The 18,026-nt window shown below is 41.4% G+C and overlaps 1 protein-coding gene across 2 annotated transcripts in view; it reads left to right on the plus strand.

The window, feature by feature from the left end:
- Window positions 1-18,026, plus strand: part of LOC147018837 (endothelin-converting enzyme 1-like) — a 102,323-nt gene that overhangs the window by 69,807 nt on the left and 14,490 nt on the right. For both annotated transcript variants that reach the window (XM_085898909.1, XM_085898908.1), the window contains 2 exons: window positions 3,142-3,255; window positions 9,942-10,009. In XM_085898909.1, the coding sequence (XP_085755035.1) occupies window positions 3,142-3,255; window positions 9,942-10,009 (182 nt within the window). The remainder of the gene's footprint in view (window positions 1-3,141; window positions 3,256-9,941; window positions 10,010-18,026) is intronic.

Genomic DNA, 18,026 nt, shown 5'->3' on the forward strand with positions numbered 1-18,026 from the left:
TCATGCAATAATCACTCAGCACTTGCAACTCAAGCGCCCAAGTTGGTTTTTAAAGGTTACACAAGGCATTCTGAGAACAAGCTCAAATGAGCTAAGATCCTAGTCCTCTTAATGATGACGTCATAGAAACGAATATGACGTCATTGTGATGTATCAGGTTTGCGATGAATTATCTGTGCTAATGCCGGCTTGATTCCCGCAAACAAAATTCAAACAGCTTGCCTAGTTTCGGAGATAATGGTATAGGCGATTTCCATTAGCGGCGATATTATGACGTCAACTTTTTTTCTAGGAAGAATTTCCAAAATCGGCGATGGTTACTGCCTGCGCGTGGGCTTTCTGCATATACATGGCAAGTTTCACGAAGATCCGATGAAAACTCTGGGTTGTGAAACAAAAAATGTCAAAAAATAAGAATGACGTCATAAAAATTGACATGATGTCATAGTGATGTATCATATGTGCGGTAATTCATCTCTGCTAATGCCCTGTTCGATTCCCGCAAACAGAATTCAAAAAGCTTGCCTAGTTTCGGAGATAATTTTTTCGGCGATTTCCATTAGCGGAGATATTTTGACGTCATAACTTTTTTTTTCTCGGAGGAATTTTCAAAATCGGAGATGGTTACTGTCTGCGCGGGGTATTTTTACATATATATGCCAAGTTTCAGGACGTTTCGATGAAGAAAACTGTAGGCTGTGAAACTAAAAAGTCCACAAGAAGATGAAGAACAACAACGTGAGTAAGACTTGGAGATCCTCCACGAGGATCTAAAAATTCAAAACAGTCTTTCTGAAATATCAGCATGCAAATCATCCAAAAAACACACTGATTACCTCTGCCACCAAAGGTGGGGGGACGTTATGTTTTCACCCCTGTCTGTCTCTCTTTGAGCAGGATATCTCAAAAAGTTGTGGACGGATTTGGACAAAATTTGGTGGACAGGTTAGGTGTGTATGACAAGGACAAATTGATTTGATTTTGGTGCAGATCCAGATACAATCATCTTTTAATTTTTATTAAGTAATTCATCTTTGAGGGATGGGGCAAAAATTATATGCAGTATACAAAACTGGAGTTTTGAGCTTGCAGAAGTTCATGGACCATGAAAGAAATGTCACCTGATGCTGTGTGCTCTTTCTTAGTTGTTGCAAATTTGTTCTATTTGTTAAGTGTCTGTTCCTTTTCTACTAAAATTGATAATCCCAACTGCATTGATAAAATGTTAAGTCATTACAGTATCTATCTTTGCAAAGGGATTTGCCCAACTGATTCAAAAGAGACAAAAGTCTTCGTCCATGTTAAAGCTGGTGGACAATTCCAATGATAGGTTTCATCAAATGAAAATTGATAAAGGTATGCTTAGCTACTATGGGAAGCAAAGTAAAGCTGAAGTTTTACTGTTAGCCCTCCATCAAAGCAAAATAGTTCCCTTTTACTCCAATGAAGGATGAACACCCATGATGTCAGCTTAACCTTGCTTCTGATGGCGAATAGCATATCTTTGTCAAGTCAAGTTCCAGTTGTTAAAACGTATAATCCAAAAGAGCTGCACTTACAAGGTCTTCGTCATTTTATTTCCAACCTGAGCAGTTTATTAGCAAACGTATTGATTCATGGCATAAATGCAGACCACCTCAAAAGCGGTGTGACCATTTAACTGCAGCACCAGTTTCACCGCTTGTTGGCAGATTGCCAGTAATAGTGTGGAATGAACCATGCCCAAGCTCCCTCCCACATGCAATACTGGAAGCAAGACTACCTCCCACATTATAAATGTTATATACCCAATTGCATCTCTTACCTGCAATTGGCAGAAACAATCAATCATGTCTAACCTAATCAATTGCCCTCGGCTGTGACTGGAATGATACAATTTCAAAGAAGAGCTGCTTGCATTTTTCCCATTGCATTGCTTTTACAATGAAACCACTCAGATTGGGTTGGAAATGATGACGAGCTTGCTTGTATGCAGCTGTTTTGGACAGATTTGGTAATTCTAATTCCAGCCTTCAAGGAAACAGATCTAGTCTTCTAAAGATATGATATTGAGGAAGAGGTCAAAGTTACATCTTAAACAATGGGGATGAACTCGGCCCTCATTTTTTGTGTAAAATTTAAAGGAGTCAAGTTACATGTTCATATTCAATAAGTACCAATTACAATTAGCTTTTTCCTTGTTTTATGATGGTATTTACACCAAAATACATCACTCATAATTTGTGATATTGTGGAGAATCCCTGAGAATCTAACTATTGCGTTATTAAACCTCCCCCATTACCTAATTTTAAGGCCATGACTTCATTATAGACATTTTAACATATTTCACCATAACTCAACTAAGGTTTATCTTATCAAAACTAAATTTCCCTCTTGAGATAGCTGAGTGCAAGCCAAATTTATGATTAATTTACATCATACCCCTCTGAGTTAAAGGCCAATGTCAAATGGCGGTCTGGAAAAAAATATTGTGTTGTTTTTGTCATTGCTCAATTTTGCCAATGCGGAATCTCAAAGACCGCTTCGTCTGCCAAGGTGTTCTTGCATCATAATAGTGTACCTGCGCTGAAGTTGTGCATCTGATTTTGATGAGTGTCCTTGTCCTACTTTTTTTTCAGATTGTGACCTAATTAATAAAAAAACACCTTTTGATCATAACTTGAATCATTTTCCTCTGATTTTCATGATGTTGAGTTTTTTGGATATATTTTCTTAATTTACACTCGATCCCAAAATGTTGAAAGTCAAAGTCATATGGCAGTCCGAAAAAAAAAAAATGGCCATCATTGGATCACGGGCGACAGGGAGGGCCCGACGACATTGTATAACGGGCCTCAGTGATCGCTTTGTGATTGCAGATGTATAGTTTGTAGTGATATTACAATAACATTATAAAGCCAAAAGTGTTTCACGTTAACATCAAATTAAGGTCTTAATAATGGAATGGGTTGTTTTTAAGAAGTGAAGATGAAGTTTTGTTTTTATTTTACTTTCGTGGTCTTTCTTTCATTGTATGAAACAGTGCGATAATTGCATTGGACTGTTCCAATGATGCAGATTCCGGGCATATCATTCAGGCCATGATATTATGTCATTGTTTGTTTTGTTACCTTCAGGCAAATGACTGTTTCCTTTTTCAGGATATCTAATCCACCACAAACGGTCAATGCTTTCTATCTCACCGGAGGCCTCAACACCATGTTTGTCCCTGTGGGAATTCTACAAAAGCCCTTTTTCAGGAAAAAGGACAGCAGGTTTGTGCATTTACTTAATCAGCAGCTTTCAGCTCTTAGTTCATTGGTGAGATCTTTAGGTCAGCACACATTTAACTTGAAATCATATTTAATTGTTGGCATGAAATCATCTGTCTTACATGAGAATGGGAAGGTTTTACGAAATTTATAACAAAATGGGGGAATTTGTTTATTTGGTATTATTTGAGAACTATGAGCTCATCATGATCACATATACAAATCCCCCAAAGCAGTATTGCTTTGTCTATTGTATACTAATGTCTGTAATTTTTGTAAAAAGTACAGTGTGTCCCAGGCAATTTATATTTAAAACTAGTTGAAGTACCCGGCGTTGCCCAGGAAAATTTGTGTTGACAACAAATCACTACAACCTCAACATAGATCTTCACAAAATATATTACCATACTCGATCGCTCCCAGATAAAACCCAGGCAGTGTATAAGCAACATACTCGCCCAAGGCCTGAACATGGAGGTGTTATAATAAACCTGTGTAGAGCAATGTTTTTAATAGCAGGTACACGTGTAAACACTGCAATAATTACATTTCTGTTGTTGACAACAAATCACTCCAACCTTAACATAGATCTTCACAATACATTTAACTCAAACACTCCTGGGGAAAAAAAAAACCCAGGCAGTGTTTAAATCTGATTGAGGCCTGAAGGGCAATTATTAGGTATCATCTGGGGTCAATTATTTTTTTTCCAAACACAGCCCTCGACCTTCCTCTGGATAAAAGAGGAGGCCATGCAAAATTTGGTTGCACTGGTTCCTGCAGGGAACCAACAAACAAACAAAGATATGCTAAAACAAACAAACAAACTTTTGTCTTTATATATTATATCGCAGAGTACCTCCCCCTCCCCCCCCCCACTCCCTGGATGGGTCGAATTTGTGCATTACTTGCTGAAAAAAAAGTGCAGTCAATGTTTTACAAGAAGACTATAGATGTTTGTGTGGTGTACACTTAAAAGGTTTGAGAAGGTCTCATGGGTACGTTCCAATAGTAGTTGGTGTCGAAAGAGTTGAAAGGGTCTAATCTCTCAAACATGTAAAAAGAGTCTAAAAATGTCCAAATGGTCTTAAGCTCGAGTCTAAATGGTCAATGGTCCAAGCTGTCTAATTTGTCTGAAGGGTGTGAAAGGGTCTTTTGGGTCTAAATGGTCTTTTGGGTCTAAAAGTTATTTGGAGTCTTTGGGGTTTTAAAAGTCATCGGGGTCTCAAGGGTTGGAGGTCTTAAAGGGTTTTCGAAGTCTTAAGGGTCGTATGGATCTTTGGGGTGTCGTGGGTCTTACGGGTCTTAAAGGTCTTCTGGATCTTTGGAGTCTTAAAGGTCTTAGTAATCTTTGGGGTCTTTAAAGGCTGAGGTGTTGATGAAAATACCCTTCGGACAATCCCCTGGTCGGACTTGGTCTGTCCGTGCCAAATATGGTGGTTGTCAGCCCAATGGTATTTGCAAAAAACGTGAATATACAGACAGACACAGATGACAAATTTTATTTACGAGAACCACCCGCTCCCTACGGGAGCCGTCAAAGGGGTCATGTTATTATATTTATGCCTATTTTACTCCAAGGGGTCCCAGGATAACACACCCAAAAAGTGGTTGCGGTCGGTTCAGCCGTTTTTGCGGTACCTGGGAACGGACAGACGGACAGACGGTGAATTATAGTAAGGTGAAATTACTTTTTTTTTAAAACGATTCCAATTGCAACAATTTTGTAGATTTCCTTTGCAGCAGTTACTTTTGATTCTGCTTGTGTTTCCCAATTTTGCTTCCTTTGCTCTTTCTAACAGTAGATATTGAAATCATGAGTATTTCTAATCCAGAGCAGAACCCCACTCAGTGGGTTGTTCAGTGCCGTTTGGGCCAGGGATTTGGCAGAAATTAATCAGCACCAACGATAAACACACTTTCCAAACTTTGTGTTGCAATTGAATATCGCTTGTGGTGTCCACTGTGTAAGCCTTGGGCCAAAACAGTGTGTGCACTTCGGAGGCAGGTGCAGTTCTGGAAGCTGTTTTTAGAAAATCAGCAAAAAGACAATCTGGTGGCAACTTTGCAGCAAAACATGTCAAAGAGCTCAGTTCAAAGGATTTTGAAAGAAGCAAAGCTGCATCGTCCCAAGCTCTGATGAAATGTGATAGATTGAGTTTGCTGACTTTCCACGGTGCATGAGAAGAGTTATGAAAGATGGACACATTGAATGAACTTGTAAGCTTTCAAATCACTTCATAGTGTACAAATAAATCTGAAATTCTCTTCTTGGTCATCGAAATTATTTTCCATTTGCACGAATTATTTAATGAATAGACAGTTGCATCTTTGAAATACCTTATAGAATTATAACTCCTTATTTATTTTTGTCTTCCTTGTGATAAATGTACAATTGGACTCCATGAGCCTTGAAAATCTATACTAATAAGTGTGTGTGTGTGTGTGTGTGTGTGTGTGTGTGTGTGTGTGTGTGTGTGTGTGTGTGTGTGTGTGTGTGTGTGTGTGTGTGTGTGTCTCCTCCATAACTCCAAAACTATGAAACCTAGGAGCCTGAAACTTTGCATGTGTACCAAGAAAATTCCAAAGAAGTGCATGACTGAAAATTGGGTGTTTGGATTCATTAAAACACCCCTTTTGAGGATAATCAACGGCCTTATTTAATTATATCCTTTATCAGGTGCATCCTCAGTAACCGCTCTCTTTGGGGTCTGAAGGCGTATCCCAGGTAACCTCGCTGGGGTCTGAAGCCGCCGTGTTTTTGGCATGCTCAACCATGCCCTAACTTGGAAGAGGCTGCAATGATTTCTTAGCAATAAAGTTTTTTTTTTTAACTTTCCTTACTCATATTATCGAATGCCTGTTCATCATAGCTATGAATTGCTGTATTACAGTCATGGCCAAAAGTATTGGCACCCTTGTATTTTTTTCAAGGATCTCAAGTTTCTCTAAAAATAAGTTAAAATTGACAAAAGTATTTGGTCTCCACAATTCTTTCTTTCACTGCTAATATTACAGAACCTTTGTTTTTAATTCAGAACTTAATATATGCTTTTAAATCAGAAAATAAATAGAAATTGCATTGACAAAATTATTGACACCCAAGACTTAATATGTGGTACCATAGCCTTTGAACAAAATAACTGCAGTCAAGCACTTCCTATCGCCATGAATGAGCTTCCTACACCTCTCTTCTGGCAGTTTGGCCCACTCTTCTTGTGCAAACTGCTCCAGTTCTCCCAGATTTGAAGGGTGCCTTCTCCCAACTGCTGTTTTCAGATCTCCCCACAGGTGTTCAATGGGATTTAGATGTGGACTCATTGCTGGTCACTTCAGAACAGTCCAGCCTTTTGTCTTGAACGATTCCTGGGTGCTTTTTGAAGTGTGTTTGGGGTCACTGTCCTGCTGCAAGACCCATGACCTTCGATGGAGACCCAGCTTTCTGACACTGGGTTCAACATTGCACTCCAAAATGCCTTGTTAATCTCCTGATTTTATAATGCCATGCACACATTCAAGGCACCCAGTACCAGAGATAGCAGAGCAACCCCAAAACATCAATGAATCTCCTTCATGTTTGACTGTAGAGAAGGTGTTCTTTACTCGTTTTTAACGTAAATTGTCCCTCCTTTTGCATATATACATAAGAAAATGTGAAATTTCCAAATCATCAAACTTATCTTTTTCTCCTGTTTGGAGAATTATATTGAGCAAACAAAAGATTTAAGAATGTGCCAAAATTAACTAGCTTCATTCAGCGATATGACAATGCATTCACTGCTTGAGTTCGCACCCTGTCCCCCAGAGGGACTGCTTATCCATAGTGTCTGCCATATCTATATTTTTGCAGCTATAACGTTTATGCAGGCCGCGAACAATGCAGCACATGACGTGTGCACAGACTAGCAGGCAACATGGCAGATTATCTGTAATGTTTATTTCATGGGCAATTAAACTTTGCGATGTCTCCAGGGTTGTTCTACATTAAACAGCACCTCTTTTGTGGATAAAGTCATGATTTGAATGAATTAATTTTATTTCCTTAACTGCTGCGTGCGCGGTGAAGTCCGGCTTTAAAGTTAAAGGGATCCTACATGGAATGCAGTGACAGGCTGGCCAGCCATTCCTTATCAACTATTTAATTCAACATCCTGAGCAAGCGGTTCGTGCTACGTCTTCCTGAGCGAGCGGCTCGTGCTCCGTCATCTTGAGTGAGCAGTTCGTGCTACGTCTTCGTTCTGTCATCTTGAGCGAGTGGATCGTGCTCCGTCATCCTGAGCGAGTGGTCCGTGCTCCGTCATCCTGAGCGAGTGGTCCGTGCTCCATCATCCTGAGCGAGTGGTCCGTGCTCCATCATCCTGGGCGAGTGGTCCGTGCTCCATCATCCTGAGCGAGTGGTCCGTGCTCCATCATCCTGAGCGAGTGGTCCGTGCTCCATCATCCTGAGCGAGTGGTCCGTGCTCCATCATCCTGAGCGAGTGGTCCGTGGTCCGTGCTCCGCCATCCTGAGCGAGTTGTTTGTGCTCCGTCATCCTGAGCAAGTGGTTGTGAAATAACACCCAATTTCCGAGCTGTTTGCCGTACTCACACATTTTCTAAATAACCGAGACAAATTTTTTTCCTCCCACCACACAAAGCTGTTTATAAAGATTAATGTTTGTGAACATACCCCTGAAATGTCTATATAAATGCAACGTTGTTTTTCGGTGAAAACTACTCAAGGTTTTTGGGTTGTATACAGTACGTGCTGCAGTCGGTAATCACACTGACTCCATCCTGCCGATTTCCGAAAAATTGCCAATATCTGCCAAGCACCGGTGTGCGTGCGTGCGTGCGTGCGCGTGCATGTCCGCGCGCGCATGTGCTGTTCCTGAAGAACAGCATTATCTCTGCTGACTCGCCGTGGTTATTTCTGGACAGTGTTTGTGTCTGGATGGTATTTATCTCCAGACGTATCCAGATGGGAGTTTGTCTCCAGACATGTCCGGGCATTGTTTGTCTCCTGAAGCATCCTGGCGGTGTTTGCCTCCTGAAGCGCCTGGGGGGTGTTTTTCTCCCGAAGCGTCGGAGAGGTGTTTTTCTCCCGAAGCATCCGGGCGGTGTTTGTCTCCGGAAGCATCCGGGCGGTATTTATGTCCGGACAGAAGTTTGTCTCTGGACAGCTTCACTCCGCATGCATCCAGGCGGTGTTTGTCTCCGAACATGTCTGGGCGCTATTTATGTCTGGATGGGAGTTTATCTCTGGATGTGTCCGGGCAGTGTTTGTCTCCGGAAGCGAGTTTGTCTCTGGATGTTTCTGAGCAGTGTTTCTGTCCAGACAGCTTGGCTCCAGATGCGTCCGGGCGGTATTTATGTCCGGATGGGAGTTAATTGTATCCGTACGTGTCTGGACGCAAGTTTGTCTCCAGACAGGAGTTTATCTTTGGATGTGGTTGAGCAGTGTTTGCCCGGATGCTTCTGGAGCCAAGCCGTCCAGATACAGTGTTTGTCTCCGAAAGCGAGTTTGTCTCGGGATGTTTTCGAGCACTGTTTCTGTCCAGACAGCTTGGCTCCGGACATGTCCGGGCGGTATTTATGTCTTGATGGGAGTTAATTTTATCCGTACATGTCTGGACGGAAGTTTGTCTCTGGAACAGAGTTTGTTTCCAGATGGGAGTTTGTGTTTGTGTCCGGACGGCTTGGCTCTGGATGCATCTGGCGGGTTTTGTCTCCGGACTTAAATGGGCCGTGTTTATCGTATGACCAGTCTAAAATGGATTTCAGACATTATTTTGTTTCCATCTTCAATGTTATTCTCTGCAGAATCATTTTGATGAGACAGTATGAATCGTAATTAATGCTCCACCACATGTCTGCCTTCACTTCCTCTACCCCTCCTCACTTCCACACCCCTCCATGAATTCCCTCCCTCCTCTCTCTCCTTTCCCCTCCACCTCTTCACTCTCCCCCTCTCTCTCCCCCACCTCTCTCTCGAGCTTTCTCTCTATCTATCTTCCCTCCCCTCACGCCCCTTTAGAATTCCCGTCAGCAAAGCGATGGGTTGTATTTTCTGGTAGAAAATAATAGACGATGTTGGATTTCTACAAGCTACAGTATGCTGTTTGGTTGAGGAACCATTAGTGGAAGAATGAATTAATCAGCTTGGATGATATACAGTTTACATTTCAGGCATTCTGTATGCCTTCTCATATTTTGTGTATTCTACCAGTTTGCATTTTCAGCCTCCAATATTAAAACAATTGTGTGCTGAAAAAACGGTCATCATTTGTGTAGATAACGGCAAGACTCACCGGGCTTGATACGTGATTCATGTGTGCATGTGCTGCGCCTCGATGCAAACATGTGCAGCACTTTCATGAAGCTGTCTTTCTGCACCACTTTGGTAGCATGCTTTTGCCACCTTTTAGTCAAAATAATGAAGCTGATATCACTAAAACAACTGTTAATTCTTTTGATTGAAATCCATGCAATTTCATCCAAGTCACTGCCTTCATTCTGTACACACTGTATGTACGTGCCCGAAAAATGCATTCTGACTGCTTTTTATCAGCTTATTGTATTGAATCAAATGATGTTGACCAGCCTCATAAAGATGTCCAACAATATACCTTGTGTTGCTTCCCAAGAATACGTCTCGTATAACTAGAAGTTGTAATGGAATTTTCTTGGTTGATTTTTCTTTCTCTTAGCGTCTTGAACTGGGGAGGAATTGGTGCAGTTCTGGGCCATGAGCTCTGCCACGGCTTTGATAACAATGGTAGGTCTTCTTTTTCCTTCTCCACACCCACATCTTAGTTGTTCTTATATCATCTACTTCTGCTGAATCAGGTGTAAAATAATACATCCAGAAAATGAATTTCTAAATTTTCGAGAAACCCTTTTGCAGGATCTTTTGCAGTAAGTTTTACCAGCTTGTCAGCCATCTCACAATATTTTGATAGAAATGATTGATTTTATGATTATGTGCACTCAAATACTATCCATTATCTTCATTCCATAAGCACTGCTTTACTCAAGCAATATACAGAATTACATATAAGATATATGCTTGGTGTTGGCTTAATGGTTCGGATGGTGGGCTTGGAATCCAAGAATCCTGAGTTCAAATCCCACTTGGCTATTGAATTAATACCAGGTGGGGTTGACACTGTCTGTCATCCTTCCGAGGTCGGAAAAATGAATGCCAGCATACTGGTATACTGTGTCGGAGTGGCGACCCGTCCAGGATTGTGTGTGCCCAATAGCCAAGGAGATTGCTGAGGCAGCACCAACGCTCAACACAGAGTATGGTCCCAATGGATGGATGGATATAAGATATACACTTATGAAGCTGATTGTTCTATGGGTCCCAGGCCCAAGATGTCAGCTGTCAGTCTCAAGGGCAGATAGCCAGGCTATTAATATATTCAACTGATGTGCTGGTTTTAATCACTTTGTTTGTAACTCTTTTTTTTTAGATCAAAATTATCCTTAATTTTATCGTTTTTCCTGAATTGATAAGACTTCAATATTATAAAAGAGCTTCATTCTTTTTTTTTTCTTCTTTGTTGTTTTCTTTTCTTTTTCATCCTTACTTATTGACTTGAACTCTCCTCGTACAATGGAGGGTTGAATGCCCCAAGGTGCTGTGTTTTGGGCCGAGTCTTGTTCCTTGTCTACATAAATGACTTCTCTGATGCTCTGGAAAACCCTATCTTCCTTTCTGCAGATGATTCTACATTGTGTTGTACAATTCCCCATTTCAATGACAGTCATACTCAGCTTCTTCTTCTTCTTCTTCTTCTTCTTCTTGTTCTTCTTCTTCTCACAGACAGCAGCTGCATCACTCTCTGCTAATCTATAAGTGATTTATTGTTACTTAAGTAAATAGAACATGTCTTTCAATCTTGACAAATCTCACAGTCTCATCTGTCATTCCGGAAGAATTGTCAAATGAGCCTACCTATCTATTTACGTGGTCAACCACCGAAAGAAGTTCAGTCTCCTGCATCTCTCGGCCTCATCACCTCTCCTGGACTGACTACATTGCAAAGTTAGCCTCCAAAGCCAGCCACAGACTGGAAATCTTCAATCTTTCCAAGTCATTCCTTGAAAAATCAAAAACTACTCTCAACCTACAAGGCCTTTGCTCATAGCTCAGCAGATTATAGCTCTCTCTCTCTCTCTCTCTCTCTCTCTCTCTCTCTCTCTCTCTCTCTCTCTCTCTCTCTCTCTCTCTCTCTCTCTCTCTCTCTCTCTCTCTCTCTCTCTCTCTCTCTCTCTCTCTCTCTCTCTCTCTCTCTCTCTCTCTCTCTCTCTCTCTTTCTCTCTCTCTTTCTCTCTCTCTTTCTCTCTTTGTCTCTTTCTCTCTTTGTCTCTTTCTCTCTTTGTCTCTTTCTCTCTTTGTCTCTTTCTCTCTTTGTCTCTTTCTCTCTTTGTGTCTTTCTCTCTTTGTCTCTTTCTCTCTCTGTGTCTCTGTGTCTCTTTCTCTCTCTATTGTGTCCCAGAATCATGTCTGTAATCTGTGGAATCAACAGCTCTCAATATTATTGGCCACCCATGCAATGAGGCAAGTTGATCTCACATTGCAGACAGGTTGTTGAACTCTTTTTCCACCTTTCTTCTGGTCTCGCTCCCTCTGCACTCTCAGCCTTCAAACCCCAATTCCGTATTTTTTATGCCATTTGCAGTAATGTCTCCAGTATGATAGTCAATCTGTATTCTTTGTGAATCACCACAGCATGAACGGCATCGGCAGAGCGAGTGGACTTATCACTTTTATTACGTCCCTGTAATTGTAAGTGTCATATCCTTAGGCCCTTTACCCAAGACCTTTTGGTTTCACAGCACTGTGTTCAGATGACAATCACTTGGGTGCATCCAGAATAGTCTTTGTGTTTTCAAAGTCTTGAGTTGATTGTGGATTTGAAAAAGAATTGTACATTTCAGTGTGTTTTGTTCTGTTTTACTGCAGAGTAAACACACAGTAAAAGGGTGGCAAGTACTAAATGGGTCATTATCACATCATTTGGCCAGTACATTAGAGTTAGGACATGTATTTTAGCCATTACCAGTAACATTTACCATAACTTTATTGAACTAATAAAGTGATTTTGGTGGTTCATGCAGAGTGACATTATTAGGGGTGCGTGGAAAACTACATTGTGAAGCTATTTCACCAGAAAACTCTATTGCCAACTCTAACCTCAACCTCGATAGCCAAATTCTCAGATTTGTTTTCAATCTGGTTATGGTAATGACATCATTAGCCAATTAAAATTGGCCTACCAATAACATTGGCATTAAGGTAAATGTCACTGAAACCGGTTAAATTTATACTTCAGAAAGTATTCCATCTATACTAATAAATGTCAATGTGTGTGTGTGTGTGTGTGTGTGTGTGTGTGTGTGTGTGTGTGTGTGTGTGTGTGTGTGTGTGTGTGTGTGTGTGTGTGTGTGTGTGTGTGTGTGTGTGTGTGTCATCAGTGTGTGTCTCCTCCATAACTCCAAAACCATTAAACCTAGCAGCCTGAAACTGCATGCACACAAAGAAAACTCCAAGGCAATGCTAGAGTAAAAATTGGGTGTTTGGGTTCATTAATACATCCCTTTTGAATATAATTAACGGCCTTATTTAATTATTTCCTTCATCAGGAGATCCTCTTCCAACTCGCTCTCTGGGGTCTGAAGGTGTTTCCTGGGTCACCTTGCTGTGGTCTGAAACCGCCATGTTTTTTGGCCTGCTCAACCTTGCTTTAACTTGGAATAGGCCACAATGATTTCTTCATGATAAAGTTGTTTTCACCCTCCTCACTCATATTATCGAATGCCTGTTCATCACAGCTACAAATCGTTGGGTACATTGCAATGCTTATAAACGCCCGGAGATGTCGGCGTTCGTTGCTTTAGTTCATTTCCACACATGCAATCACCACAAGTATCTCTTAAATTAAGGAGAATTACAAAATTTAACCTCCAGAATCGAACTTGCAAGAAATTCCGACTCCTAGAAAAGTGTTCATTTGTCCAATTGGGACATTTCGGGCATCTCCGGGAGGTGTATGTTTAATATGACGGTCGGTGATTGCCAATTGCGTGCCAAGGGAGCCATTTTATATCAACCGTTTCGTTGGAGTGCTTAAGCCAGCACTCTACAACATTCGCACTGTCACTGAATTCTGCATATATTGATCGACTTGAACAAAGTTCAGGGCTACTCGCCTGCGTTGGCCACGTGTTGTTCTGCGGTGCAACAGGCGGTGGCTGCCTCGTTGAAAATGTGAAATTTTATTTTCAACAACGTTTCCCGTTTTTAACAACGTGATATGACCCATCACTTTGGCATTGATAAATGCAAACAAACATTAAACGTTTCGCTTTTAGAAGTTTCTACAAACGTTTCATGCATTGCATGGGAAAGCCACTTTGCACATTCTTCAACCTTCAATTGCGATTCCGTGGTCCTACACTGGAGGTAGGAAGGCAAAATAAATGATATGATCACAATGAGAAAAAAATATTTTCAGTTCTGAAGTAAAGAATCGCCACATCACGGCACAAAAGCCGAGAGGTACGCATGCTCACTCTGTATAGCCTGGATTTGAATCACAACCCAGTTCTAAACTGTCCTCCCTGTTTTTCACAGGCCGGGTGATTCACCATTGTGTGTGTAGTCTCTCGAATGGACGATAAACTGGGCGTCATCTGCCGGAATCCCTCACCCCTCTCCCTCCAACCCTCCCCACTCTCTCCCACCCCTATCCCTCTTTCTGACATATATATATATATATATATATATATATATATATATATATATATATATATATATATATATATATATATTTCTGGGGAGCTTATGGGATGCACATCATCTGTCCCTCGATCCATTCACCAACAAATACTTGTAATTTCTTCTCAGAAACTACACATACGATTTCAATGAAATTTGACCACAACCTTCATCATCCGTGATGCATAAAAGAGCAGGTTCTGAAGGGGTATAGAAAGGGAGTTCATGGTGGGGGGGAGGGAGTGCCCCCCCAAAGTGGTATTTGCTTTCTTCTCAGAAACGATACACACAATTCCAATGAAACCTCACTGCAACTTTCATCACCCATGACATACTAAAGTTTGTTCATGACATGAGCAAAATCTGGCTCAAAGGGGATTTAAGGGGGGTTGCCCACCAAAATATGCATTTGCTTTCTTCTCAGAACCTACACACACAATTCCAATGAAACTTGACTTCCATCTTCACCACCCATGATGGACTAAAGTTTGTTCACGATATTAAAAAAAAATTCGGGTCTCTGAGAGTCAATGGGGGGAGGGGGGTTGCCCCCCAAAATTTGCATTTGCTTTCTTCTCAGAAACTACACACACAATTCCAATGACACGACTACAATTTTCATCACCTGTGATGTACTAAAGTTTGTTCACGACATTAAAAAAAAAATTGGGTTCTATGGGGGGGAGGGGGTTGCCCACCAAAATATGCATTTGCTTTCTTCTCAGAACCTACACACACACAATTCCAATGAAACTTGACCACCATCTTCACCACCCATGATGGACTAAAGTTTGTTCACGATGTTAAAAAAAAAATTGGGTCTCTGAGAGTCAATGGGGGGAGGGGGGTTGCCCCCCAAAATTTGCATTTGCTTTCTTCTCAGAAACTACACACACAATTCCAATGACACTTGACTGCAATTTTCATCACCTGTGATGTACTAAAGTTTGTTCACGACATTAAAAAAAAAATTGGGTTCTATGGGGGGGAGGGGGTTGCCCCCCAAAATATGTATTTGCTTTCTTTCTGAAACCACACACAATTTTGATGAAACTTGACCACAACATTTTATCACCTGTGATGTACAAAGGTTTGTTCATGGCAATAAAAAAATATCCATTCCCCCTCCCCCCTTCCCCCCACTCCTTAATACCCCCATGAGCGAAGCGACGGGTTGTATTTGCTCGTAATCAATAATTACTTATTTGTTGAGTTCCTTATATTTGCATTTGCTGAAATAATTTCATATATTGTTTCAATAATATTGAGGTTTTGGAAAGACCCCAGGGAGTTGCACTCAACACGTCACAGATCCCGAGTTTAGATATTTCCTGAGCAATTATGTTTAGTTTGGTTACCCTTCCCCTCATATCACGGACAGGGAAATGCGTTGCATGTGTGTATATCAGGTTCAAATCCCCTTTGTAATTCTTCCCTTTCTAAAACTTCTATCCATTATTATCTCTCTCCCCCTCCCCCTGAACCCCTCTCCTTCCCCGTGCCTTCCTACAGTGCAACTATGCACACAGAGCAACATGCACACTTTACATTACAAGACACATTCATTACATTACTAATCAAAGCCATTTCAGCATTGCCGTCACCACCACAAAAGCCATTCCAGCACTCCCTGAGCCCTCCACATTATGCCATTTCAGCACTACCTTCGCCACAACGCAAGCCACTCGACGCCCAAGCGAAATCGGAGGGAATTGCTGTGCCGAAGTTGCTTGACCGACCCTCTAAACAGCTAGGCAGCAGGAAAGGACCGGGTGCGTGCCAATGAGAAAGCGGCACGTGAAGGTCAAAGGGTGCTGTGGTGACCTTCACTCAGGCCTCACAAAAGAGGAATAAAAGCCGGTAAATTCCGACATCAGAGCTGTTTTGCATCTGGTTAGCGATATGAGATGAGCTGCACCACAAGACGAACCTCTACAAGAGCAAACCTCTGCAGAGATGATCAGGTTGGTGCCATGAGGTAGAGAGTGGGCAAACAGCGCAAGTTCCCTGGACACAGTGGCCAAACACACTGACTTGCACAATCTTTCTCTTCTATCACTGCTTCTAATTAGTTAACTTGAGATGCTTTAAAGAGCTCAACGGTTGCCTCTTGACCCATCAGGGCATAGAGAGTTTCAATCATTATCCCTTGACAATCCAGGTGGGATTATTGACTCTCACCCTCACAGTTTCCTCTCGTGCACACATTGTAAACACCTGGCACCTCTCCCGACACATGATGCCTCATTGTCCTCTTCCTGTACTTCCTCCGTTTCCGCCCTCCCCTTCATGTTGAGATCCCGCCAGCTCATGTGCAAGTGTAAAAGGGGTTAATAATATGCCATGACTTCTTCTTTTTCCTCTCTCTATCCTCTTGTCTAATTTCCCGGTAAAATGAGCCATGCCCGTATTGCGTTTTAGTCGTAAGGCTTAGTGCATAAGGGTTGTTTCCATGCTCGAGGTTAAGACTGTTCTTTGTGGCATTGCTCTTGGTGAATACTTATTTGTAAATACATGCCTTTCAACAGTAATTGTATTTACAAACCTGCTTGATCGTCTGTTTCCTCCATTGGTTAAATACAGTATGTCATAAGTAGATGGGTTCACTATGATAAACTAGCAGACGTCCCATTTGCAGTTCTACTTGGCCGTACGTAATTAATGGATAAGGGTGGTGCATCGAGAGCACAGTTCCCCATCTGGGATAACTAAATCACCGGGAAGGTAACGCGAGATTTGGACACGGGGACCCTACCAGATGTAGTCATTTCAGAATGCCTCCAGGTTGCTTAGCAACCCTTTGTGCCATGGAGTTATTTGTGGCTCCTCGGCTTCAGGGTCAAAGGTCGGGAGGTGGGTCCGAAAGAGGCCACTCGTGACCAGTCTGGCAAACCCACAACAATATCATGGGAAATGTTGAAGCTTTTTGTACATGTTCCTCCCCCCCCCCCCACCTATTCCCCTCTGACCCTCTGGTGATCTCTTGAGCTGCTGCCTCTGTTGATTAGTCCCACTCTGAGCCTCGACTTTTGTATAAAAGTAAAACGACATATTAAAGCCTCATCTTTTAACCTTATCTCACACATTAAACCAATTATGATTTGATCTCCAATTTTTAATTCCACTTCTTGGTGACTTCTGGGGTAAATGAGGTGATAATAAAATCAACCGTATCACTAATGAGCTAAGTCTTCATTTGAGACATTTAATCTATTTGAGACATCTGCAGAGTAACAGGAATTTAGTCTGATTACTGGGATTATGTCCACAAACAAGTGTAAATAGGAAACCTGAAATTCCCCTCCACTTGTTTGAAGCTGGATCAGTGAATTAAAATATCATATGCAGTGTTCACTGTTTTTCTGATTTTTTTTTTTCAATGCCTTCAGTGGCGGTGGAGGCATTATGTTTTGGGGTTGTCCGTCTGGCTATGCGTCTGTCTGTCCATGCGTCCGTCCGTGATCTATTTTTTTTTTTACTGTGATGACGTGAACAACTGAAGGTTTTTTTTTTTAACAAATTTGTACAAAGGTGTATTATGATGCAAAGATGAACTGATTTTATTTTTCGTTCAAAGGGTCAAAGGTCATCTGACCTTTAGCTGAAAGTAGCAGATTTTAGTTACCGCAATAACTTGTGAACTGCGAAAGAGGTTTTGACCAAACCTGTTACAAGTATGAACTATCTTGCAAAGATGAACTGCTAATATTTGGGGGGAAGGGTCAAAGGTCATGTGACTATTCGATGAAAGTAGCAGATTTATATATTACGTGATAACTTGTGAACCTCTGAAGGGATTATGACCAAACCTGGCCTAACTATGGACTGTAATACAAAGATGAACTGATTTGATTTAAGATTGAACAGGTCAAAGGTCATGTGCCCTTTGAAAATTATTTTGTAGACTATAACTCGAGTTAGAAACATCTGATGTTATCTCGATCTCCATTTCTCTCAATCTCTCTCTCCATCTCACTATCTCTCTCTCCATATATCTATCTATCGA

This window comes from Eptatretus burgeri, chromosome 10 (genome assembly GCF_056783735.1).
Source record: "Eptatretus burgeri isolate ZD-2024b chromosome 10, Ebu_testis_v1, whole genome shotgun sequence".
Lineage (NCBI taxonomy): Eukaryota > Metazoa > Chordata > Myxini > Myxiniformes > Myxinidae > Eptatretus > Eptatretus burgeri.